The sequence below is a fragment of the Triturus cristatus genome, chromosome 10 (genome assembly GCF_964204655.1).
Source record: "Triturus cristatus chromosome 10, aTriCri1.1, whole genome shotgun sequence".
Classification (NCBI taxonomy): domain Eukaryota; kingdom Metazoa; phylum Chordata; class Amphibia; order Caudata; family Salamandridae; genus Triturus; species Triturus cristatus.
Genome location: NC_140593.1, coordinates 814002633 through 814028340, shown reverse-complemented (window position 1 = coordinate 814028340; position 25708 = coordinate 814002633). Strand labels below are relative to the sequence as shown.

General features: G+C 48.7%; 1 protein-coding gene across 5 annotated transcripts in view; it reads right to left on the bottom strand.

The window, feature by feature from the left end:
• Nucleotides 1-25708, bottom strand: part of RAB11FIP3 (RAB11 family interacting protein 3) — a 510528-nt gene that overhangs the window by 173688 nt on the left and 311132 nt on the right. For all 5 annotated transcript variants that reach the window (XM_085628392.1, XM_085628394.1, XM_085628393.1 and 2 more), the window contains exon 5: nucleotides 2759-2950. In XM_085628392.1, coding sequence (XP_085484518.1) covers nucleotides 2759-2950 — 192 coding nt within the window. The remainder of the gene's footprint in view (nucleotides 1-2758; nucleotides 2951-25708) is intronic.

The following is a 25708-nucleotide window of genomic DNA, read 5'->3' as shown; positions in this document are numbered from 1 at the left end:
CCTCCGAGTCATCCTGTCCCTTTCCTTAGAGTATTTAAGGGCTCCACTGTGGGTGGGTCCTGAGATTCGTCGTGGGACTAGACTAAGCCCTGAAACTACGTCACTCTTCAATCGTCAATCGTCTGGACACAGACTTCGACTGGAACTGAGACTGCACCAAGGAAGACTGCTGCTGCTCCTGGCCTCGCTGTTCAAGTCTTCTGTGTCGTCTGTGCCTGTGCTTCATCCAGGTTCTCCAAAAGATCTGTGGGCATAAAGGACACACAAAGAATTCTCCATTGTAGTGAAGGAGTCATTCCCCTGAATCTGCAGGCACCACAACAAAGCTGACCAGTCTGCTTCTCCTGATATCCCACAGGCATCCCAAGGCTCAGAAACACAGGTGGTAGTTCGGTAGCTCCCTAGAGGCCTGACCCCTCTTCCATGCAATTTGGAGGCTGCTGGGGCCGAACCCCTATACACTGCATCGACTTGCCGTTGTCCAGGCTTGTTGGCTCTGCACTCCAAAGATCTTCAGGCTACAGGAAACTTCAGCCTACAACACCTGGCTTACAGAAGAACAGAAGAGTGTTCCTTGCATGTCCTGCATTGTGGGCCTCTGACTGTGGTGAGCTGCTCGAGGTCCTCTTGCGACTTCTGTGACACCGGCCTGTGGGTTTTCCTTTGCTTCAGTGGGCTCCTCTGCTTGCTTGTGGCCTGCTCTGACTCTCCTGCACTTTGTGAGTTCTTTGGACCTTGCTGGTCCCAATGTTTGCTCCTTTTCGTTCTCCACGCCAGTTGTGGCTACCAAGGCTTTTTGGTGTTCCCACCGTACATCGATCATCTAGACACCTACATCGGATGTGGGACAGCTCCTGCACGGCTCCTGGTTTTCCTCAGTGTCACCTGGTCGTTACAGCTTCAGTGACAAGGTCACCATCTTCAGTGGGCATTGTGTTTCCGTGCCTCCAGGCCACCTCCTAATGGCATAGACTCTGTACCCTCTGCTTGCAGGTTCTTCACTTCCAGTAACCATCCTTTGATTCCACTAGACTTCCTCAAGGACTCCTTCAGAGGCATTTCTTTTGAAGCCTCCCATTGTGGTCAACAGCAGGTTCCGACATCTCTTCACCCCTATGGACCCGACTTCCCAAGTGTAAGTAACCTGGTTCTTGGGGCATCCATAGGTGGGGTGGATCTCCAACCTTTCATCCTCCAAGGGGTTTCTTCGGGTCCTTTTTCTTCAAAACTGCAACTTTAACTTCTCCATTGACTTCCATTGGGCAAGTGGCTGTGTTTCCACTATGCACACAGCCTCCGTGGGGTTCCTGGGTACTTAACGTGGGTGGTTCCTGGTGTGCCCAGCTCCACTAAGTCTTCTGGTCTAGGTACCGTTCTCCTTTGCAGTTCGTATTCCACTTTATTAGTATATGGTTTAGTCTCCCGCTGGAGACCACTGTATTCTGTGCTACTTACCTGATTGTTTTCCAAGTATTCTTTTATGTGCTATTGATATCTCCGGGTAGGAGATATACCAATGTGTTAGTGATTGTGCTGTGTAATAAAATAGACTTATTTTTATGTAAAACTGTGTGGTTCTTTTTCATTTAACTTACACTATTGATTAAAGTTTGTAAAAAAAAGCTGCTTTACACTCCATCAAGATAAGCCTGAAGGCTGCTCTGCACAGAACCACTCAGAGCTTTCGATGGTTATCAAAGATATCACCATAAGGGTTGTTTGGATTAGTGCAAAGGGCATCACTTGAGTAAGAGTGCACCATGTACTAAGCCAGCCTACTACACTGACACAGCTGCATTTTTCCCCTGGCATTTTATGCAGTCTCTGCTTAAGCAAGCTTCATTCCTAAGGTGACAATGGTCCTATTTTGGGTGAGGAACAACATACGTTGTAGAAACACCATACAGTAAAAATGCTTATTCTTATTTTAATTTGGCAATTTTCCAAACTCTTTCCCGTACCACCCCAACTTGCAGGGAATTTATATGGTTAGGAAAACTGTGATAATGATGCCAGGATGGAGAGCAAAGGATTCCGATAGGTGGAAGTGTGATTTCTTGTAACCTTGCAGCCAACAGCAACACAACATCTCAAAACTGCAACCTTAATTAAGTTACTGAAACATTACAGGGAAAGGGAAGAATCTAAAATTTAACAACCACAAACTGCCCTTCTAATACCAAAATGTACTCCTCATGGGACCAATGACTATACAGTATGGTGTTGATCAGTATTAACAGAATGCCCTGTACAGCTTTGCCCTTCATCCCAAAAGCGGTGGGCACATTAATAGTGACCTTGGTGAATGGGTTTCTGATCAGTTTCTTATGGCTGCAAACTTTGCTACATCGGAAAAGTAAGAATTAGTGGTTGATGCCTCTAACCTCTCTTGCGAATTACAGGATTTATGGACAGGAAATGTAGACCAAGAGTCTGGAGCTTCGGGCACAGTGTCATCTGAATGAGGTATGTGTGCACTGGCTTCCAAAAATGTGAAAATATTCTTGGAAATGATAATGAAAAAAAAATCATGAGACTCGTAGGTAGGTATTATTCATGTAGGAAGGGAAAACCAACATCAGCTTGATTGGGTTTGACAAACTAACATTTAAATGTACGTCTGATCTTTCTAAAAAGAATGCAGGAATGGTAAAACTATCATAATTTGTTCCTCATTCACATACACACAGGCTAATGTTCACATCCATCCAGCTACCTCTTCCAATATCACAGCACAGAGCATGGGGCTTAGTCTTACCTAGGAGAAAGTAGAAGAGGGTTGTCCAATGTGTCACCAAAACTGGATTCACCATTGCAGAGAGAACTAGAAAAGACATCTGGTTGATTGCCTTCACCATAATCCTCAAAGTGTTCCTCCTCTCCGCTTACCACTGCAACCATGGAATCTGTATTGAGGTCTGTTGTGAGGGCCAGCTCATCCAAGTGTGACCTATGACCAATCCAAAACACAAAATCATTATTGATGGTCTTATGTGCATCATACAACCTGGGGGACATCTCATCAAAGACAGCCTCGAGAATCTCTCTGCTTACATGGCAGGAGCAAAAGAAAGGTCTCTGAATGTAGCTAGGAGAGTTATGACTGCACTGCTACATGTGACAATTACATGAATTATGTGAAGGCAATTTCAATGAGATGTCACGATACTCCTCCTTAACTCTGCTTTAAGACTGGTCACCAGATAGGTCACCAGCTTAAGGGTGCCCCTGCAAAGTGGCAGTTGGACATCTTCAACTGTAGTTCTAAAGCCAGCAGGAATTAAAAGACACCACTTTGAATGGTTAAACAGCATGGTAAGACTATCTGAATATATATGAACTAATCTTAAGTGCCCAATACCTACTGGTGTATTTTTGCGGATGAAGCATACTTTGAAAAGGAGAAAAGAATAGAGCCATGTTGCTAGTATTATGGTGAGCAATGGAATACTCTTTTCAGGACCTTAACCCGTTTTGAGAAGTTCGAAAGGGAAAGTTCAAAACTAGACATTTCTTACTTGTGCTCTTCATAGAGAATAACACACTCTTAAAGATTTAATGCCTTAAAAAAAAAAAAAATGTATAAGATTTTCGCAATTTCCACACACTCTTCAAAAATCTGATTTGGGCAACATTGCACTTATTTTTAAGGCGTATGGCGAAGCAAAAGCAGTTATCAATATTTTTATATAAAAGAGCCCAAACATCATAATGGGCTCATCATAGGGGTAAAATAAATAGTAGTTAATTGCAAACTCAGACGCACACAGATGCATAAGTAATGATTGGATATGCTTTATGTTGGAAACCGGGCAACCGGGTTAGCAGTCACCAGGTTCCCAGCACAGTGGTAGCTTGGCTCGAGCGGTTGGGGGTCAGGCACCGTGTTAAGCGTACGTCACACCCTCACAATAACCATGCGTTCATCCGTTCCAAAAACGACACTACACCGTAAAAATTATGAAAGACAAGATGAAAATATATATGTCTTTATCTTATTTTCTCTTAGTTGCAGGTTTCATAACATAAATACAATAGGATTTTCCTTTAAAAGAGCAGGTCAAATAAATAATGCTACATTGGAATTTCAATAAATAGGTTCAGGTCCTCATTAAGCAAAGAATAAATAGATGTGCAATAAATACAGACGGCAAATAAATACAGTCAGACAATAAATACAGTGCAAGAATAAATTAGTGGAAGACAATAAATAAAGCACCCTCAATAAATAAGGAAAAGCAATCAATGACAGTTACAGATCAGATCACTTTCATGAGGTAACTTGGTCTTACTTTGCCCATACACAGCTCGTGGTCATTTGGGTGGCATGGGGGTGTCCCACCTAGATTGGTCAAGGCTGGGGCCTAAGCTGAGGCAGAACAAGGGTAACCTAAAGATCTGGCCCTCCAAACTACACAGCCCCTCACAGATGTCACTGCACCAGTCTTAGTTCACCCCTGGCACTCCCAGGCTGGTTCTAACACCCCTCTAGCCCCTAGAATGGTCTTTTAGGGCTCCACGGGGCCTCAGACGCCCCCTCTACCACTTACTGCCCTTTTCACGATGATCGGCTCCGCTCGGCACCGTGTCGACGCCGTGAGGCGGCTCCGGATCGATGTCGCTGGGCGGCCTCGACTCGATGTCGCTGGGCGGTCTCGACTCGATGTCGCTGGGCGGTCTCGACTCGATGTCGCTGGGCGGTCTCGACTCGATGTCGCTGGACGGTCTCGACTCGATGTCGCTGGACTGTCTCGACTCGATGTCGCCTTCCGGCGTCGCAGGGACACGGTCTCCCCGCTTCCGGGTGTCTCCGGAGTGCGATCTCCACTCCCGACCTCCGGCGCGCTTCACCTCGGTTTCCGGCGACTCCGGTGGGCGGACTTCACTCCCCCGTCGACGCCTCACCTCGACCTCAGGTGAATCTTCACTCGACCTCCGGCGCCTCTCCACGACCTCCGTCGGCGCCCTCACCTCGACCTCGGGTGAATCTCCACTCGACCTCCGGCGCCTCTCCACGACCTCCGTCGGCACCCTCACTCGACCTCTGGCGGCTCCGGGTACGACGTCTGCTTTCTGTCAGCGCCGCTTCTCTACCTCAGGCCCCAGGTCTCCAGGCTTCTCGACGTCAGGACTCCAGGAGGACACCACTGAACAGGTCAGGAACTTGCTGTTCTTCCTCTTTAAGGCCTGCTCCAAATATTCAGGTCCTTAAGATGGTTCTTCTGGACTTGGTCCCACACAGGGCTTTAGGCTGGGCTTGGTCAGTAGGGACTAGCATCAAGGGTGGGTTTCTGGACCCCACTCCAAGCACTGGTTTCCACCCCTGCTGCCTTACTCCGACCTCCTTCTATATCTGTCTTCTCTCTTCTCCAGTCAGATGCCAACTGCCACTGTGAGATGGCCTCCCAACATTCTAAACTGCCTCCCACTGTCACAGGGTTCTAGAATGTTACAGAAGGTTCTAGAAACCTCCAGTGGGTTCTGGTGATGTCACAGGTGACAATGGGTGGCCACCATTTTGTGTCTCAGGCCCTCAGACAGAAGTTCCAGGGGTAGGGAAAATGGCTCCCTGACCCTGCATCAACACTAACAAGTCTGGTGGTTCCCAAAAAGGAAAAATTATAACAGGGTTTGAGGCAGAAGTGGGACAAAATAAATAATAGTGAGGAGGGACCACCCAAAGGGCTGACAGGTCTAACACGCGTCCCCCCCAGCTGAAAGTGGGGAGAGCTACCCAACCCCTTGGGAGTTCTCATCACTAAGGCGGAAATACCTTGAGAGACCGTCTGCATTGGCGTGGTCCACTCCAGGCCGATGTTCCACCTGAAAGTCCATTCCCTGTAGGGAAATAGACCACCTTAGCAACTTGGGATTCTCCCCCTTCATCTGCATCAGCCACCGAAGGGGTCTGTGGTCGGTCTGAACTAGGAAGTGCGAGCCAAACAGGTATGGCCGCAACTTCTTCAGAGCCCATACCACTGCAAAGGCTTCACGCTCTATTGCACTCCACTTCTGTTCCCTGGGAAGTAGTCTCCGGGATAGGAAGACCACGGGTTGATCCATTGAGTTGCGATAACACTGCCCCAATGCCATGTTCCGATGCATCTGTCTGGACAATGAACTCCTTGGAAAAATCTGGGGCCATTAAGACCGGGGCCTCGCACATGGCTTGCTTCAGTTTCACAAAGGCCTGCTGACAAGCCTGCGTCCAGACTACCCGTCGAGGTTGCTTCTTGGACGTAAGCTCCGTGAGGGGGGCCACAATGGTACCATACCCTTTCACGAAGCGGCGGTAATATCCGGTGAGACCCAGAAAAGCTCGGACCTCAGTCTGAGTCTTGGGGGGTTCCCAGGCCATGATAGCCTCGATTTTCGCCTGGAGGGGTTGCACCGCTCCCCTACCCACCAAGTGTCCAAGGTACACTACCGGCCCCTGCCCGATCTGGCATTTACTGGCCTTGATCGTTAAACCAGCTTGCTTCAGGGCCTGGAGAACAGTTTGCAGGTGACGCAAGTGATCCTCCCAGCTGTTACTGAAGACGGCAATGTCGTCCAGATAAGCAGCAGAGAAACTCTCCATTCCAGTGAGGATCTGGTTCACCAGACGTTGAAACGTGGCAGGTGCGTTCTTGAGCCCAAAGGGCATCACGCAGAACTGGTAGTGGCCCTTGGGTGTGGAGAAGGCTGACCTTTCCTTAGCTCCATCAGTCAGAGAGATCTGCTAGTACCCGGAAGTAAGGTCAAACGTACTCAGATATTGGGCAGCTCCCAGCCGGTCAATCAGTTCATCCGCCCTCGGAATCGGATGAGCATCAGTCTTGGTTACTGAGTTCAGTCCCCGGTAGTCCACACAGAACCTCAGTTCCGGTTGGGCCCCCGGTGGTGCAGCTTTTGGTACTAATACCACCGGACTGGACCAGGGGCTGCTGGAAGGTTCAATCACTCCTAGCTCCAGCATCTTAGTGACTTCACTGTGAATGCTGGCCTTCACCTTGTCTGTCATCCGGTAGATCTTTCACTTCACAGGTGGGCTGTCTGCTGTGTCCACGTCATGGACGCACAGGTGAGTCCTACACGGAACAAGGGAGAACAACGAAGAGTACTGCCCCAGGACCTGGCGGCAGTCCTCCCGCTGTTCAGGAGTTAGGGACGGGGAGAGAATCACTCCCTCCACCAACCCATCCTTCTCTTGAGACGCAAATAAGTCGGGGAGAGGCTCGCTTTCCACGTCCTCTGCTCCGTCAGTCACCATCAGCAATATGACTTCGGGCCTCTCATGGTGGGGTTTGAGGCGGTTGGCATGCAGCACCCGTAGGGGCTGGCGAGGGGTCTTCAGATCCACCAAGTAGGTAGCCTTACCCTTCTTCTCCAACACCTCAAATGGTCCTGACCAGCGATCCTGGAGGGCGCTAAGCTCTCCTGGTTCGATCACCCACACCTTCTGGCCAGGCTCCAATTCCATCGGGTGAGCATTGTGGTCATACCACGCCTTCATCACTGCTTGGCTGGCTTCCAAGTTGTCAGAAGCTTGCTTCCACAACTTAGCCATTTGGCTCCGGAAGGCCAGCATGTAGCTCACCACGTCCTGGGGAAGCTTTCTGGGAGTTCTTTCCCATCCGTCTCTCACCAGGCTGAGAGGTCCACGCACAGGGTGCCCATACAAAAGCTCGAAGGGGCTGAAGCCCACTCCCTTATGTGGCACTTCCCTGTAAGAAAACAATAGACAGGGTAGGAGGACGTCCCATTTCCTCCGCAGGCTTTCAGGCAGACTTCTGATCATGCCTTTCAAGGTTTTATTGAACCTCTCCACCAGACCATTGGTCTGGGGGTGGTAAGGGGTGGTGAACCGGTAGGTCACTCCACACTCCTTCCACATGGCCCGCATGTATGCTGACATGAAGTTGGTCCCCCTGTCAGACACAACTTCCTTGGGAAAACCCACTCGGGTAAAGATTCCCATCAGGGCCCTAGCCACAACAGGTGCAGTAATGGTCCTCAGAGGTATAGCCTCTGGGTACCGTGTGGCATGATCCACCAGAACCAGGATAAACCTGTGACCAGCTGTAGTAGGCGGATCTAATGGACCCACAATGTCGATGCCCACCCTTTCAAAGGGGGTGCTAATGACAGGAAGTGGTTCCAGGGGTGCTTTCAGCTTCACCCCTGTTTTCCCACTGGCTTGACAAGACACGCACGTCCGGCAGTAGGTGTCGGACGACACTTTCATTTGAGGCCAATAAAAGTGTGGGACAAGCCGGGCAAAGGTTTTGTCTTGCCCCAGGTGTCCTGCCAAGGGGATTTCATGAGCCAATTCCAGGAAGAAGGCTCGATAACGTTGAGGGACAACCAAGGCCCGTGACAATCCGTGCATGGGTGCCTTGGGTTCACTGTAGAGAAGGCCATCCTCCCAGTAAATGTGGTAGTTCCCCTCAACGTTCCCTGCTGCCTGGGCTTCGGCCTGTCGCCTCAGTCCCTCAAGGGTAGGACACTCCCCCTGGCCCTTGCAGAATTCCTCCCTGGTCGGCCCTCCCTCCACGTGCCACTCGGCCGGGATGGGTAGGTTCTCCAGTTCGGTAACATCCCCCTCCGCGGACTCCTGGTCCACCACCTCCGGAGGCCTATCCGTCACACGGGGCGCGGATGCCGAGGCAGGCTCCTCCTGTCCTCGGTTCTTCCCTTGGTCGGCAGCCGGCGGTGCCTTTGTTCCAGGCTCCCGCCTAAACGAACTCCCTCTCCGGGTAGTCGCAGACCCTGTGCTGACACAGGCCCAGTCAGGTGTACCCAGCATCTCAGCATGAGTTCGGTATTCCACCTCCTTCCAAGCATTATGCTCCATGTCATTCCCCAGCAGACAATCGACTGGCACGGCAGGGCTTACGGCAACTCGAAGCAACCCTGTAACCCCTTCCCATTCAAATGGAACCTCGGCCACCGGATAGTGGCCCATTCTGCCGTCAGCCATCGCGGCAGGGTGGAGCACATCGGGAATCACCTGCTCTGGAGACACCAGTTGGCTACGTACCATAGTCATACTGGCTCCTGTGTCTCTCAGAGCCTCCCCTCTTTGGCCGTTGATGGTGACCCACTGCCCATACTTTGTGGTATTTGTGGGCACCTGGATCTTAGGAACCATCTCCCGTTCTCCCAGGGACACTAAAGTGACACCCGCCCACTCCCTTCCCTTATCTAAGGGCATCTCCTCCCCGAACACTACACTAGCTACTCCGGGGGCCTTTCCTCCGATGGGAGGGGGTGGTCTTTTCGGGCACTTCACATCTCCCTTATAGTGTCCGACACCACCGCACTCGTAGCAATGGACAACCCTTGGCTGCTGACTCTGGCCAGGATTAGGGTTTCTGGGTGGGTTAGCCCTAGGGGTGAATCCCGTTCCCTTCCCTTGGAAACTATTTTGGGGGCCTTTAGAGAACTTCGTTTTCTTTTCCCCTCCCTCTTTCTTCTGGGTGGCGCCCTGTCCGGTCCTTTGAGAGTCCCCTCCAGTCCCCCTTGTGGACACCCGGGTACTAGCCCAAATGTCCGCCTCCTCAGCAAGCTTTCGGGGATTGGTCAGCTTGTTATCCACCAGGTGTTGACGCAGTTCGGGGAAACATTTTTCGAGCAGGTGTTCCTTCAACATCAAATCAAACAACCCCTCGTAGTCCCTCACCTCGCTGCCCTGTATCCAACCCTCTAATGCCTTCTTTGCATAGTCCAGGAAATCCACCCAATTCTGTGTGCCCAGTTTGTGGCTACCCCGGAACTTCTGTCTGTACTTCTCGGGTGTTAGTCCAAACTTCCTCACGAGCGCCACTTTCATGGTGGGGTAGTGGGTCTGCTCATCCTGCTCTAGGGCCAATAATGTATCCCTGCCAGCTGGAGGCATGTATTTGTACAATCCCCCTCCCCAATATTTCTCTGGAACCCCATGGACTCTTAAAGAGACCTCATAGGCCGCTAGCCACTTGGCGATGTCATCTCCCGCACTATAGCTGGCTACTATGTCTTTTGGCAAATAAGGTTTGGGTTCCCTGGTGATTTCTCTTTCTTCGCTGCCACCATTAGGAACAGTGTGTGCCCCGACCTGTAGGATCTGGAGATCTATCTCCCTGAGCCTCAACTCGTGAGCCATCCTCCGTTCCTCCTTTTCTTTCTCCAGCTTCGCCAACTCCCATGTGAGCTGTCTTTTCTCCCTCCGGTCAGTTAATACTGCCTCTGATAAGCCGCCACTAGAGACACTGCTGCCCTTCCTTGAAAGTGTTAAAGTGTTCTGGGCCCCTCTAATAGGTTCCCCACCTCAGGTTGGTACAAACCAGCCCCCTCGCTGTCAGACTCTCCATCCCTGTCCTCCTTCTCAACCTTACTTTCTCGTCGTGCCTCCCACCAAGCCCTCAAGCTGGTCTGGAGCTCACCCTTCTTTGCACCTTGGGGACAAAACACCCTCTCTCGCTGACAAAACTCTCTGAGTTGGGCCACAGTGTAAGTTTCCACATCCTCCAATACAAACTCCATTTTGCCCACTCAGGATAGAAGACAGTTGCTTACAGAAGCTATGCAGGGGGGTACCTTTTGTAATACCTCCTCCCACCACCAGAAGTAAATTTGGAAAAAACAAAACTCAAAATCAGGAAGTCCGCTTGGAGAAAACTCCCAGTGTAGGCCTATGGACTACCCAAAGTTATTGTCGAGTAGACGCAAGCACAGCTCTAGCCCACCGCTGAACACCAATTTTATGTTGGAAACCGGGCAACCGGGTTAGCAGTCACCAGGTTCCCAGCACAGTGGTAGCTTGGCTCGAGCGGTTGGGGGTCAGGCACCGTGTTAAGCGTACGTCACACCCTCACAATAACCATGCGTTCATCCGTTCCAAAAACGACACTACACCGTAAAAATTATGAAAGACAAGATGAAAATATATATGTCTTTATCTTATTTTCTCTTAGTTGCAGGTTTCATAACATAAATACAATACAATAGGATTTTCCTTTAAAAGAGCAGGTCAAATAAATAATGCTACATTGGAATTTCAATAAATAGGTTCAGGTCCTCATTAAGCAAAGAATAAATAGATGTGCAATAAATACAGACGGCAAATAAATACAGTCAGACAATAAATACAGTGCAAGAATAAATTAGTGGAAGACAATAAATAAAGCACCCTCAATAAATAAGGAAAAGCAATCAATGACAGTTACAGATCAGATCACTTTCATGAGGTAACTTGGTCTTACTTTGCCCATACACAGCTCGTGGTCATTTGGGTGGCATGGGGGTGTCCCACCTAGATTGGTCAAGGCTGGGGCCTAAGCTGAGGCAGAACAAGGGTAACCTAAAGATCTGGCCCTCCAAACTACACAGCCCCTCACAGATGTCACTGCACCAGTCTTAGTTCACCCCTGGCACTCCCAGGCTGGTTCTAACACCCCTCTAGCCCCTAGAATGGTCTTTTAGGGCTCCACGGGGCCTCAGACGCCCCCTCTACCACTTACTGCCCTTTTCACGATGATCGGCTCTGCTCGGCACCGTGTCGACGCCGTGAGGCGGCTCCGGATCGATGTCGCTGGGCGGTCTCGACTCGATGTCGCTGGGCGGTCTCGACTCGATGTCGCTGGGCGGTCTCGACTCGATGTCGCTGGGCGGTCTCGACTCGATGTCGCTGGGCGGTCTCGACTCGATGTCGCCTTCCGGCGTCGCAGGGACATGGTCTCCCCGCTTCCGGGTGTCTCCGGAGTGCGATCTCCACTCCCGACCTCCGGCGCGCTTCACCTCGGTTTCCGGCGACTCCGGTGGGCGGACTTCACTCCCCCGTCGACGCCTCACCTCGACCTCAGGTGAATCTCCACTCGACCTCCGGCGCCTCTCCACGACCTCCGTCGGCGCCCTCACCTCGACCTCGGGTGAATCTCCACTCGACCCCCGGTGCCTCTCCACGACCTCCGTCGGCGCCCTCACTCGACCTCTGGCGGCTCCGGGTACGACGTCTGCTTTCTGTCAGCGCCGCTTCTCTACCTCAGGCCCCAGGTCTCCAGGCTTCTCGACGTCAGGACTCCAGGAGGACACCACTGAACAGGTCAGGAACTTGCTGTTCTTCCTCTTTAAGGCCTGCTCCAAATATTCAGGTCCTTAAGATGGTTCTTCTGCACTTGGTCCCACACAGGGCTTTAGGCTGGGCTTGGTCAGTAGGGACTAGCATCAAGGGTGGGTTTCTGGACCCCACACCAAGCACTGGTTTCCACCCCTGCTGCCTTACTCCGACCTCCTTCTATATCTGTCTTCTCTCTTCTCCAGTCAGATGCCAACTGCCACTCTGAGATGGCCTCCTAACATTCTAAACTGCCTCCCACTGTCACAGGGTTCTAGAATGTTACAGAAGGTTCTAGAAACCTCCAGTGGGTTCTGGTGATGTCACAGGTGACAATGGGTGGCCACCATTTTGTGTCTCAGGCCCTCAGACAGAAGTTCCAGGGGTAGGGAAAATGGCTCCCTGACCCTGCATCAACACTCAAAAGTCTGGTGGTTCCCAAAAAGGAAAAATTATAACAGGGTTTGAGGCAGAAGTGGGACAAAATAAATAATAGTGAGGAGGGACCACCCAAAGGGCTGACAGGTCTAACACTTTAGTACAAAAATACTCTGGGTATTGAATTGTGTTGTATTGAATTGTGTTACATTGACATTCAGCTCACATGACGTTGGGTCATGAGCAGTGACCCAGTCACCAGATGCAAGAGTGGGGGCGATAACTGACATATGACACCAGCAAGTCTTTTGTGGCTTGAAGTTAGAAGACTTAGGTGGGGATAATATTGAAATATCTGCAATATTTTGGTAGAACAAAAACTAGAAAAAGATGTTGAGCGTAAACATTGAGAAATCTCAGCAGCTCTAGATGTTGCATCCTTTGCATTAGTGAGATGTAGGCTCTATGTGCCACTGAACCATACACAGTATTCCATAATAATATAGTGGTTATGAGAACACACACCAGTTTTCTCCTTAACGTGGTTTCGGATTTCCACATTAACCAAACTATTTCCTTACCCACTTTTTCCCTAATACTTCAATGCCTGCAGAAAAGTCCTTGCATTCTCTGGCTGTTATAAGAGTCCTATTTATTTCTAGATGGATTGTGTCATGCATTATTCTTTCATACCAGATAGCAATCAATCAAGTCAGCTTTATTTCGGTTAAAAAAAACATAAAAGGACAAAAGAGCATATATAAAATACATGTGAAAATACAATGTGTGACCACCACTGTACATGAGACACAAACATATACAAGGGACGTAGTGCAAAAACACACAAGGTTTACAGAAAAGCTGTTACTTGACTTCATTACATTTGTCCAAAAATACAGCTCAAATTTATAAAATGCTAGTAATACACAACTTCCCAATTGCTTTAATTTGCCCCCAAGTTGGCAAACTAGCTGGTTTCACCCAATAAAAGACTACATGCTACTAGATGCCCTGTACGAAAAATAAAACACTTGATTTGGTAATAATAGCATACAACAAGTAAAACATGGTCCTATCATCTGTAAAGCAGCAAGACACACCATACCAAAGTTTATAGCAAAGATTGTTCAAGCTATGGAGCCTGGAGAGACATAAGGAGAGTTCCCATATAATTGTATGGGATATAGCAGCTGGTGAAGAGGGGCTGGCATCAAAACCTTTTCCTAGGGTGAGCACAGACAAAAAACCTTCACAGTCCACCATTTTAGACAGTACCCCACTACATGGCATGCATAAACTTTTCAAAAATGACGCTTGACACCCCCCCCCCTGCCCACCGCAACCCCGATGGGTAGAATTAATAGTCCCTACAATGTACAGTAGAATGACGGCTCTTATGTGGGGTAATAGGTGCCAGGAGTCTGGCCCTAATCCGCCATGCACACCCAAAATATTTCGCCATTGCGCAAATAATGGTGCTACCAGTGTTTGACTTTAAGATTCTCAAGGCCTCTATGTGCCAGCTTACTCCCAAATAGCAGCAGGCTGGTGTTACCCACTTCTGTCTAGAGTCAGCATAAATCAGGCAGAAGAACAGGAAGTAGGCAATAGATTCCTCAAATGTGAGACAGAATGGGCAACTAGAATCATGGGTGGATGATGATTTACATCCAGATTGAAAGGTATTTGAGGGCAGGGAACCAACCCTAAACTGAATAAAAAGCTTCCTGTCAGATAATTGCTAATCATGTACAAGTATGGTTCGTAGGAATACTTCTGTGCACCTCGGCTGGCAGATGGCCATAATTTCCTTGTTTACCCTAGCATCCCAATAGGATGCCTTATGTTCCTGTTTTGTGGGAATCGTAGTGGCAACTCTCTCTAGCCCACACTAATCTAATCCTAATGTCACCAAGGAGCTATGCAGATAATGTATCCAAGGAATTTTGTGATGGGCATCAAGGGCCATCACCTCCTTCAGGGCTTCAGCATACATTTCTGGTACAAAAGGCAAAAGAGAGACTCTATTCCTTGAGAACCTAATGAGCTACTCGAGAACATTTATCATTTTCATATCGGGTTAACACTCACAGACTTTATGAAATGAGGATTGTTAGAATGAAGAGTTGCAGCAATCAGCACATACAGTTTAAGTTTAGGATGTGTATTTTTTTTATACAGGATGCTATCAATCATAGTAATCCTGTTGAGCAGCTTATCAATCTGTTTGATTCAATTGTAGTTCATGCTGAATATTTAACACCCAGCACTGCAAAGAGGTATGTGGTATATACTAGAAGAAACGAATGGCGAAGAGTCTTTTCTACATTAACACATTTTTCTACACAGTCAAGTGCACTAAACAAACAACTATGAATCCAATAGCCTTGTGAAATGCCCAGTTTTGCTTGCTCAGAATCTCCCATCATCAATGTGGAACTTCCTTGTAAAAACTAACAATCCACCTGGATATGGACTTCCAAACGTTTCTCCAAAACAATATTTAACAGTAGTATACATGAAGTCAGATTTACTGATAACTACTGTTAGTATAGCAGTAAACCTTTTAAAACTGAATTTGAGTAGAAATCTCTGCCAACATGTTTGTCTGAAACCTAAAAAATGAGACCGGGATACTGGCTGACTCACAAACCATCTTATTAATAAATAAAGGTTGGTCCCAAGGCAAGGGCATTTTGAGGATGTAATTACTTTCCAGTAGAAATCCTGCCTACATCTTTTAAGGCTATATTTTGTATGGAACCAGCCCAAGGAAAAATAATTTGTAATTGGTATTTCTGATGGATACATCTGCCAGTGGATTTCTCACCTTGTGAATATCCCCTGTGCCAGCATTCCATGGAATTTTTTCTTCCCCAGCACTCCACGTCGATGTGGGCGACGTCACAATACATCGGCTCCACTCGCGACTCCGTATGACGTCACCGGAGCCATAAGAGGCCTACGTCGGCGTGATGACGTCAGTTACCATTTTTTCGCGCCGTCGACGCGCAACGGTTTTTTCCAGTACTCCTGCTACTTTGTAGTGTTAAGGTGCTTCTGTTACAAAATTAGGTGATGTCTTCGATGAGGAAGTTGGGCTTTAAGCCCTGTAGGGAATGTGGCGGACATATGTCCATGACGGATCCACATGAGGACTGCTTGTGGTGTCTTTCTTCGGACCACGATGCCGAGGACTGCGAATGTTGTAGGAGAATGAATCCTAAAGCTTTAAAGGAAAGAAAGGCCAAATTGTTTATGGCGAAGATCGGTAAGGAGAAGAGAGGGAGAAAGAAAGAGAAGTCGAGGCCGGGGTCATCGACTTCGAGGTCGTCGAAGTCAAAAAGACATCATAAGAAGAGGAAACACTCTTCACGACGTCGGTCCTCGAAGAACAGAAAGTCGAGGTCGGCTTCACCTCGGCGTCATCGGAGTAAGAACATTTCACCATCTCCTTCTCCCTCTAAGACTCCGGGAGGTTCTCCGTCGCCGAAGCGGGCTCTGGCGCATTTAGCGGCGCGGTCCCCGGAGCAGTCCCCGGCGCCATCTCCGGCGTCGTCTCCGGATCCGGTGCCTGTTTCGGATCAGGAACGAGAGGAGGAACCTACTCCGGTGGAGGACACTACGGCGCCGCAGCCAAGTACTCCGCAGAGGGATACAGGGTCAGTGCCTTATCCTCAGTTTCCTGCTCCAGGTACTGATTCTTCTCAGTTCTTGAATGCCATGTATGGTATTTTCAATAGGGCGGCCTTCCCATCCGGAGCACCAACTGGTCCCGTGGGTCCTATGGCGTATTCGTTGGGGGTGCCGCAGCATTATGCTCAGGCCCCCTTCATGCCCTTTCTGCCGATGGCACCTTCGTGGCAGTTTCCGGCGCCGTCTGGGGATCCGACACGACTTCGGATGGACCATCAGACTTCAGAGCCTTCTTCGACGCCGCTGCCGACTCCATCGGCACCGTGTCCGACGCCGCCGACTCCATCTATGGCGCCGCCGACTCCAATACCTCTGGCTCCACCGACGCCGCGTACGACGTTGACGACGCCGGCTCCTCGGATTCGATCGAGAAGGGAGGCCCAGAGAGTGTTAGAAGAAGGAAGGTATAGAGCAGAGGTGGAGGAAGGTGAGGTGGACACATCCTCTGATGATTTTGAGGGCATACAAGAGGCTAGTGGTCTGGACACTACCCCGGAATGGGAGCACACATCGGCAAGATCCTCTCCGCCTCAAGAATTGGCTCCATACCATACTGTGATCAAAAAGGCTGCAGAGCTGTTAGATTTACAGTTGCCCACAGCAGAGTATAAATCGAACTTGTTGACGGAGGTTCTGCACTCTCCTACGTCCACTTCGGAGCCTTTACTGCCCTTTAATGAGGCCATCTTGGAGCCTGTTTTGGATGTATGGAGGAAACCGCTTTCTTCTCCGGCGGTTTCCAGACAGATGGCAAGAAGGTATCGCCTGGGGATCCGGATTTTCTATCGATACACCCGTCTCCAGAGAGCCTAGTTGTGCAGGCATCCTGCCCGAAGCATGCTTTGGGTGCTTTCCCACAGTCTCCCGCAGATAGGGAGTCTACGAAGGTGGACCAGGCTGCTAAAAAGACCTTCTCTTCAGGGAGTATGGCATTAAAGTCGTCTAATGCCACGTGCTTGCTGGGGCGTTACATACATGCATTGATGGACTCAATGAAGACTTTGGCCCCTAAGCTGCCTGAGGATGATAAGGCGTCCTTCTTGGAGGTGGTTACGGACACTCAGGCCGCTGCCAGACAGGTGATCCAGTCAGGATTGGATTCGGCGGATTCGGTGGCGAGAATTATGGGTTCCTCCATAGCTGCAAGAAGGCAGGCATGGCTCCGTTCGTCAGGATTCTCCGCAGATGTTCAAGCCACATTAGTGGATTTGCCATTTGATGGGCAGAAGTTGTTTGGTGAGAAGGCAGACTCTGCACTGCAGAGATTTAAAGACAGCAGATTAAAAGCAAAGTCTCTGGGTCTGCAGGCTCCTGCTAAAGGATTTTGACTTAAGAAGTTCAGGGGTTTCGGGAGGTCTTCATTTCGCTCCTACCGGCAGCCTCAGCAGCAGCAACAACAGCAGAATCCCCTCTATAGGTCCTATAGAGGGAGACAAAGAGGTCGGAGAGGTTCTGGCCGCAACCCCTCTTCATCTTCTGCCTCCTCTGCTCCCAATGAAGCTTCAGGGAAGCAGCCCTAGATCCCCCATCCTGGATCATGTAAGACCTGTGGGGGGTCGGGTGTCACACTTTCTGCGGGGTTGGAAATCTGTTACAACCGACATTTGGGTTTTAAACCTCGTGGAGACTGGGTACGCCCTTCCCTTTCGGGAGTTTTCTCCCCCTTACCCTCCTTGCCAAGGTTACTGCTCGGAAGGCCATCTGCTTCTTCTGCAGAAGGAGGTACTAGCTTTGATTCAAAAGGGTGCAATAGAAGTGGTTCCGGAGCAGGAAAGGGGTCAGGGATGCTACTCCCGGTATTTCCTGATTCCCAAGAAGGACGGCAGATTGCGTCCGATACTGGACCTCAGAGTCTTGAACTTTTATCTGAAACAGGAGAAATTCAAGATGCTGACCCTTGCGCAGGCTCTTCAAGCGTTGCAGCAAGGAGACTGGATGGTGTCGATCGACTTGCAGGACGCGTACTTCCATGTCCCAATCCTGAAGTCGCACAGGAAGTATCTCCGTTTTACGGTTGGGTCGCAACATTACCAGTTTGCGGTCCTCCCGTTTGGTCTTACTACCGCACCTCGAGTCTTCACAAAGGTGATGGCAGTGGTGGCTGCTCATCTCAGGAGGTCGGGGATTCCAGTTTTCCCCTACCTGGACGACTGGCTTCTGAAGGCAGGGTCCCCAGATACGGTGCAGCGTCATCTGCAGGTAACATCTCAGTTGTTATTCGACTTGGGTTTTTCAATCAATGTGCCCAAATCTCACCTGGTGCCCTCTCAACGCAACCTGTTTATAGGGGCAGTACTGGACACTACTGTGTGTCGAGCATTCCCTCCTCCTCAAAGGATTCTCGACATTCAGGAGATGGTCCCTTTATTCCACAATGGAGCGGTTGTTCCAGTTCTGAAGGTCCTTCGCCTGCTCGGTCTGTTCGCTTCCTGCATTCTGTTGGTCAACCATGCACGCTGGCACATGAGGGCACTCCAGTGGTGCCTCCGCAAGCAGTGGTATCAGCATAATGGGGATCTCAGGGAGTCGATCAAGGTCTCCAGAGAAGCTGCAGCGGATCTATCTTGGTGGAGCGTGGAGGGCAATCTGTCTCAAGGAAAGCCCTTCCATCTGACTCAGTCGGTGGCCACGGTGATAACGGATGCCTCGACCTTAGGGTGGGGTGCACATCTGGGGGATCTGGAGATCCAGGGTCTTTGGTCTCCAGAGGAAAGGTTGCTTCACATCAACCTTCTGGAGTTACGGGCGATACGTTTGGCGCTCAAGGCCTTCCTCCCTTCCCTTCGCGGTCGGTCGATTCAAGTCCTGACGGACAACACTACCGCGATGTGGTATGTCAACAAGCAGGGAGGAGTGGGGTCTCTTTGTCTCTGCAGAGAGGCTCTGCGTCTATGGTCCTGGGCTCAGGACCATCAGATTTGTCTGATGGCATATCATCTGGCCGGGGTTCTAAACGTACGTGCGGACAGTCTCAGTCGGAAGTTCTCCGCCGACCACGAGTGAAGGCTCCATCCGGAGGTGGTTCGTCATGTGTTTCGGACGTGGGGGACTCCTCGGGTGGACCTGTTTGCCACCCGCGAGAACGCGCACTGCCCGTCATTCTGCAGTTTCCGATGCAGGGGGCGTTGGGGGACGCGTTTCAGTTGAGTTGGGGCTCACAACTCCTTTACGCGTTTCCTCCCATGCCCTTGATTCCTCGGGTTCTGAGGAAGATTCGCCAAGACCGGGCCCAAGTCATATTGATCGCCCCGGATTGGCCAAGAAGGGTGTGGTACTCAGATCTTCTCCACCTCTCCTTGTGCCCTCCGCTCCGTCTCCCTCTGAGGGCAGACCTCCTCTCGCAGTCGGAGGGGCAGGTTCTACACCCCCACCTCCAGAGCGTACACCTTCATGCCTGGAGATTGAACGGGGCAACCTGAGTTCCTTCTCTCTCCCGCCTGATGTGGTGGACGTTATTTTATCGGCCAGGCGACACTCCACCAAGTCCATTTACTCCTACAGGTGGTCTAAATTTGTAAAATGGTGTGGAGAGGTCCATTGACCCTTTAAAGACCCATCTTTCTAATGTGCTCCAGTTTGCTCTTTCCTTGGCTCAGCAGGGCTGTGCTGTGGCCACAGTCAAGGGCTATCTTTCTGCCTTATCGGCTTTTCTTTGCCTTCCGGATCAACCGTCACTGTTTAAATCTCCGGTTGTTCTGAGGTTTATCAAGGGCCTTACAAACATGTTTCCTCCCACTCCTTTTGTAATGCCACAGTGGGACCTTAATCTTGTTTTAACCATTCTGATGGGGTCCCCATTTGAGCCTCTACATAGCTGTCCTTTGAGGCTTTTGTCCTTTAAGGTGGTCTTTCTTGTAGCCATAACCTCGGCAAGGAGGGTGAGTGAGCTCCAAGCTCTTAGTTCTAAACCCCCTTTTCTTACATTACATGCTGAAAGGATGGTTCTTAGGACCAGGGCTGGTTTCCTGCCAAAAGTTGTTACTCCGTTCCATTTGGGGCAGTCTGTTACTCTCCCTGTTTTTTATCCTCCTCTACATCCTTCCAAAGAGGAGGAAAGACTCCATCGCCTGGACCCGAAGAGGGCTGTGAGTTTTTATCTGGACAGGACTAAAGACTTTCGTCTAGATGATCAACTCTTCGTTGGCTATGTTGGTCATTCGAAGGGTAAAGCGGTGCACAAGCGCACGCTATCAAGATGGATCATCCTTGCCATCAAGATCTGCTACGCCCTGGCTGGTAAGACTCCTCCTGAGGGCATTAGAGCTCATTCGACTAGAGCGAAATCATCTACATCTGCTTTGGCCCGGGGTGTTCCTGTGGCAGATATTTGTAAAGCCGCGACTTGGGCCTCCCTCCATACTTTCGCAAAGCATTATTGCTTGGACTCCGAGATGAGGAGAGAGGGCCACTTCGCGCGCTCTGTGTTGCAAGACTTTCTGGTATAGGAAGGTGGACACCGTCCTCCGGGAGTGGGGACTGCTGTGGGAATCTATTCACAAGGTGAGGAATCCACTGGCAGATGTATCCATCAGAAGAACAAGTTACTTACCTTCGGTAACGCTTTTTCTGGTGGATACAGTATCTGCCTGTGGATTCCTCACTAGCCCACCCGCCTCCCCGTTGTCCACCTTTGTGTACCATGAAATAGGTCTTGTTTGGAATGCTTGTACATTTATTGGAAATGCTTGTTTATTTAGCATCCTTTTCCTTTGTATACTGTGTATATGTGTTGGTATACTGTATACTGTGTATACTTTGAGTTGGTCGTTGGTTCACCTGTTCACCTCGAAGGCACAGAAAAAATGGGTGGAACTGACGTCATCACGCAGACGTGGGCCTCTTATGGCTCCGGTGACGTCATACGGAGTCGCGAGCGGAGCCGATGTATTGTGACGTCGCCCACGTCGACGTGGAGTGCTGGGGAAGAAAAAATTCCGTGGAATGCTGGCGCAGGGGATATTCACAAGGTGAGGAATCCACAGGCAGATACTGTATCCACCAGAAAAAGCGTTACCGAAGGTAAGTAACTTGTTCTTTAGTCCTGGGCTGAGGGCCATCAACCCTGGCAATTATACATTTATTTATTTTATGTATTTATTTGAAGAGTCTTATATAGCGCTGGCTAGACCCGGAGGTATCAGATCGCTTTACAAGAGGATCAACGAGTTACATGTTACACATTACATCCGTTACAAGAGCATAGAAAAGCAAAGAGAAAAAACCACAAAAAAAACAATGTTACGGAAATTTGTCGGAGGGAGGGGGAGGAAAGGAGAAGCAAGAAAACTGTGCCCAATGTCCGACTGGGTAGGTGATGGCTGAGGGGGTGAAACCAGGGCCGATCCCCTCTATAGCTGTATGGCAGCTCCACCTGGCATCGGCCATATTGCTCAGTCTCCACGGTCAGGATAATGAACAAGGTAACTCTTGGAATGTCAACATCCAACGCGGGAATTGGATACATTTATTTATAAATCCATCTGTTGAATCTCTGAGGACTAAATTGGTCTAACAGAAGTAGGGACTATCAATATCTCTGTTCATGAGAGGAACATGAGCAATGACATGAAAGAACACCTTACTTGCCATTCCTCAAGCAAATTTTACACCAAATCTTGGAATTGATCCTTTCAGGAGAATGCAGATTCTCCAAGTGATATGAATAGAGAATATGGATTTTGTTAAAGACATGGATGCTAGCATTATGCATTCATCTTTTATTGCTACTCCATGTACAGCCATTTAAAGCAACTATTACCCACTCTCACAACTCTAGAATTAGAATGAATATGTCAGGCCAAATAAACTCCAGCCCAGCAGCCATCTTCCTCTTATATCTGCTCTGTATCCTAACACTGTCAATTTAGACAAAATTTAATAAAACATAATATTGAACTTTTTTTTTAAGTTCAAGAAAAGGTTTATTGAAAAGATTATTATGATCATAAAAACAATACTTCATATATGCAGTTATTTGTTAATACATAAATACATGAAGGTGTAAAAGAACAATAACAATATATAATATCCATTAAAATAGTAAAAGGATAATATAGAAGATGATATGAATACAAGCAGGGGTTCACAGAAATCGTAAATAACAGTACATGTCAAAAATACACAATTAAAATAAAAACATAGAAAATGATAAATTAAACATAATTATAAATAAACAATAGGAGGTCAAGGAGGCTTGGTCACTTCTTGTTGTGAGGGAGCAGGTAAAGGAGTTTTCTTCACGGTATCGTCTAGAAATTGTGTGAGTGGGCCCCAAAGGTGAGAACGTTTAGTAGCAAGAGAGATAGGATGAACAAGTGCTGTATCGAGGCAATGATTGTGACATACAGCATACCACCAAGCTAAATAGGTCAATTTAGAGGAATCTTTCCAGTTTTTTTTATATTTGCTGAAAAGCTACAGCTATTAACAAATCAATAAGTGGTAACTGGGATTGACTTGTTTTCCAGTCCGGTGTTAAACTACCTAGGAAAATGTTTGTAGGGGAGAGTGGAATTGTGGTGTGAAATATAGTGTTGATTTGGTTCCAGACCTGTTTCCAGAATATGTGGACATGTGAAAAGCATATGATGGAGCATGTCCAGCAAGTGTTGAGATTTGTGTTGTGTATTTTATGTAGGTATGTGGGGGTAAGAAACAATCTGTTGTAAATAAAGAAGAGTGTTTGTGTTGTGCTGGCCGCTCTTGATGATTTCCTAAGTTTCGTCCAAATTCTGTTCCAAAAAGAGATACGCCAATTTGTCCCCAGATCGGATTCCCACGAGAGTTCCACTTTGGTTTTGTCTCGGATCTCAGGAGGTACCATTAAACAGGAATAAATGGTGGACACTTTGGGGTTTATGTGCAAAAGGTTATGCCATGGGTAAAGGGGGTGGGAGGGTGAGGAAGGTGAAGATTTGAGTTTAGCATAAGTATCAAGTACTGCTTTCTGCAAGGTCACAAATTTAGGTTTAAAGGAAGAAGGCAAATGATAAAGAGTTTGTAATTGCGTAAATTGAATGGGTACGCCCTGATCTAAAAATTGATGAACCCAGAGTAGACCTTTATTTCTCCAAGCCTTCCAAAATATAGGTTTCCTATTGAGAAGGATTTGTTTATTGTGCCAAATTGTGGAATTGAGAAAAGTGTCTAAATTATGTACTACTAAGTGGGGTGCAGTGGATAGCAGTTTACAGGATTGCTTAATTATGGGAGTAGAGAGCTTTTGTGGTTTGCGAGTAAAGGAAAGATATTCCTGAAATGTGAAGGGAGCTAAAATCGAGGTCTCAAGATCCACCCAGAGAGGTTTATCTTCAGATTGATTAGTGATCCAATTTGATAGTTGTCGTAACTGAAAGGCTTTGTGATAGTTGGAGAAATGGGGGAAATTGACACCGCCTTCAGATTTTGGTCTTGTTAATTTCTGTAATGCCATTCTTGGTTTTATAGCATTCCATAAAAAAGAAGTCAAAATAGAATTAATCTTTTGAAAGAATTTAGATGGAATGGAAAGTGGAATGTTAGAAAGGATATACAAAACTATCGGAGTCAACATCATTTTGATTGTGTCCAGACGACCCCACCAAGAAAGATGAAGGGGATGCCATCTTGCGACCAAAGTTTTAAGTTTGGCAGAACATAGAGGGTGAGAACCAGATACCAAGATATTTTATATGTTTAGGGCTCCAAGTGAAGTTGGAGATCTTAAAATCTGTCACAGCGCGTAGGTAGAACAGAAGTAGGGAGGAATGAAGGAGGCACTACGTCTCCCAGAATGCCTGCCACTGACTGCACGAATGTCCTACCTCTCTTTCCTTGGTCTTCCCTATGTAACCTCCTTCTTCCAGGAACACGGGGCTCGTCACCTGATAGCCTCGCTGAAGTCCCGACAAGCCCGTGGTGTTTTCCAACGGTTCCTGAAGCAATTAGCGCAACCTCCGTATCCTGCTACGAACGCGGTATCTCCCGTGCACTGAATCCTGAAGGTTCCTCAGCTGACGGGGGTTCCCGCGACCGCGCTACGTAGCGCTCCCAAGTCACCCAGGGGGGAAATGCCTCCGTTCTTCTTTTGAGCTGCCGTATGCACTGCGGATTCTCGGCACTGCACCCGGATACGGAGCTCCCTTACAAACACCTCTTTCCAGACCCGCCGACGGAACGCGCTAAGTAGCGCATGCTCAGTTACCCCTGGGGCGACCACTACGTTGCCTCTGCCTTGTACACAACGCGGAAGCAAGATTCCAAGTGGCGAAGCACTTCCTCTTTGTTTGGGCGCATTACCGGAGGCTCTCATTGACACATGCCCGTGCGCTTGCTGTTGTCCTGCATAAACTTTCCCGAGTGAGCTGTCTTGGGCTCACGTTATCACGCGCAGGAGCGCTTTATGCTTATGTTATAAACAATTTCAGAGCGAGCTGTTGAGGGCTCACAATCACACGCACAGGAGCGTTTTGTACTTACTTTGGGAGGACTTACCGGAGGAGAACTCTGGCTTACTCCCCTACTCCTCAACAAATACCGTTACGTGGCGGTTGGCGACACACGTGCGCCCCGGGGCGCAACACAGATTAGTGAAGAGAGCCACTGCTAGGCTCAGACTATCATATCTTGAAGCACCCACAGTGGGGAACACCCTCATCGGGTTGAAGCCTACCTTCCCGGAACACTGGTCGTCTTCCTAGGTAGCTTTCTGTTTTCTTTTCCATCCTGAATGAGTGGGGGAGAATTCACAAGGTACGTGTATTACTTACAGAAGTGTATGCATTAGAGGGGGAGGGATTGGGTCACACTCATGTTCTGTTGTGTGTCTTTTCTGCAGGAATAACAGACGATAGAGAGTGAAAGATACAACTACCTGAAGTCTTCCCAAGAGTCCTGCGAACCCTACGTTCTTGTTTGTTTATCCCTTTTTCCCTTTCCCCCTTCCCTGTGGTTTCCCCAGACGAGGTATGTCTCGTTTCTCTCTGGGGGGAACACACAGATAGGGGAAGGAGTTACTCTCGTCCATCATCGCTCCTGCTGCAGCCGGCTTAAGGTTAGTGCTTACCTTCACTCGTGACAAAATCATCCTTAAAGGTGTATTTGGTTAAGGGTAATATCTCACATTTTCCTCTATTCAGTTTATAGCCAGATACCAATCCATAGGCCTCCACCTCTCCCATGAAAGCTGTAAGTGAAGATTGTGGTTTGGAGAGAAAAACTAAAATATCATCAGCATATGCTGCCAGCTTAATTTGTTGAGGATCCGAGACAAAACCTGTGATTGAGTTATTCTGCCGTATTCTTGAGAGAAAGGGTTCTAAGGCCAAATTGAAAAAAAAAAGGGGAGAAGGGGCATCCTTGGCGTACTCCTCGTTTAAGATTAAAGTAGGGGGAGATGAGGCCATTGGTAGATATGGCGGCCTTGGGCTCAGAGTAAAGTAGGGCTATTAAAGAAATGATTTTCGGTCCAAACCCAAACCACGTGAAATCGTGGAAGATAAAAGGCCAGTAAACCCTATCAAAGGCCTTTTCTGCATCTAACGCAATTGCCGCCAAGGAGTCCGGATAATGTGATGATTT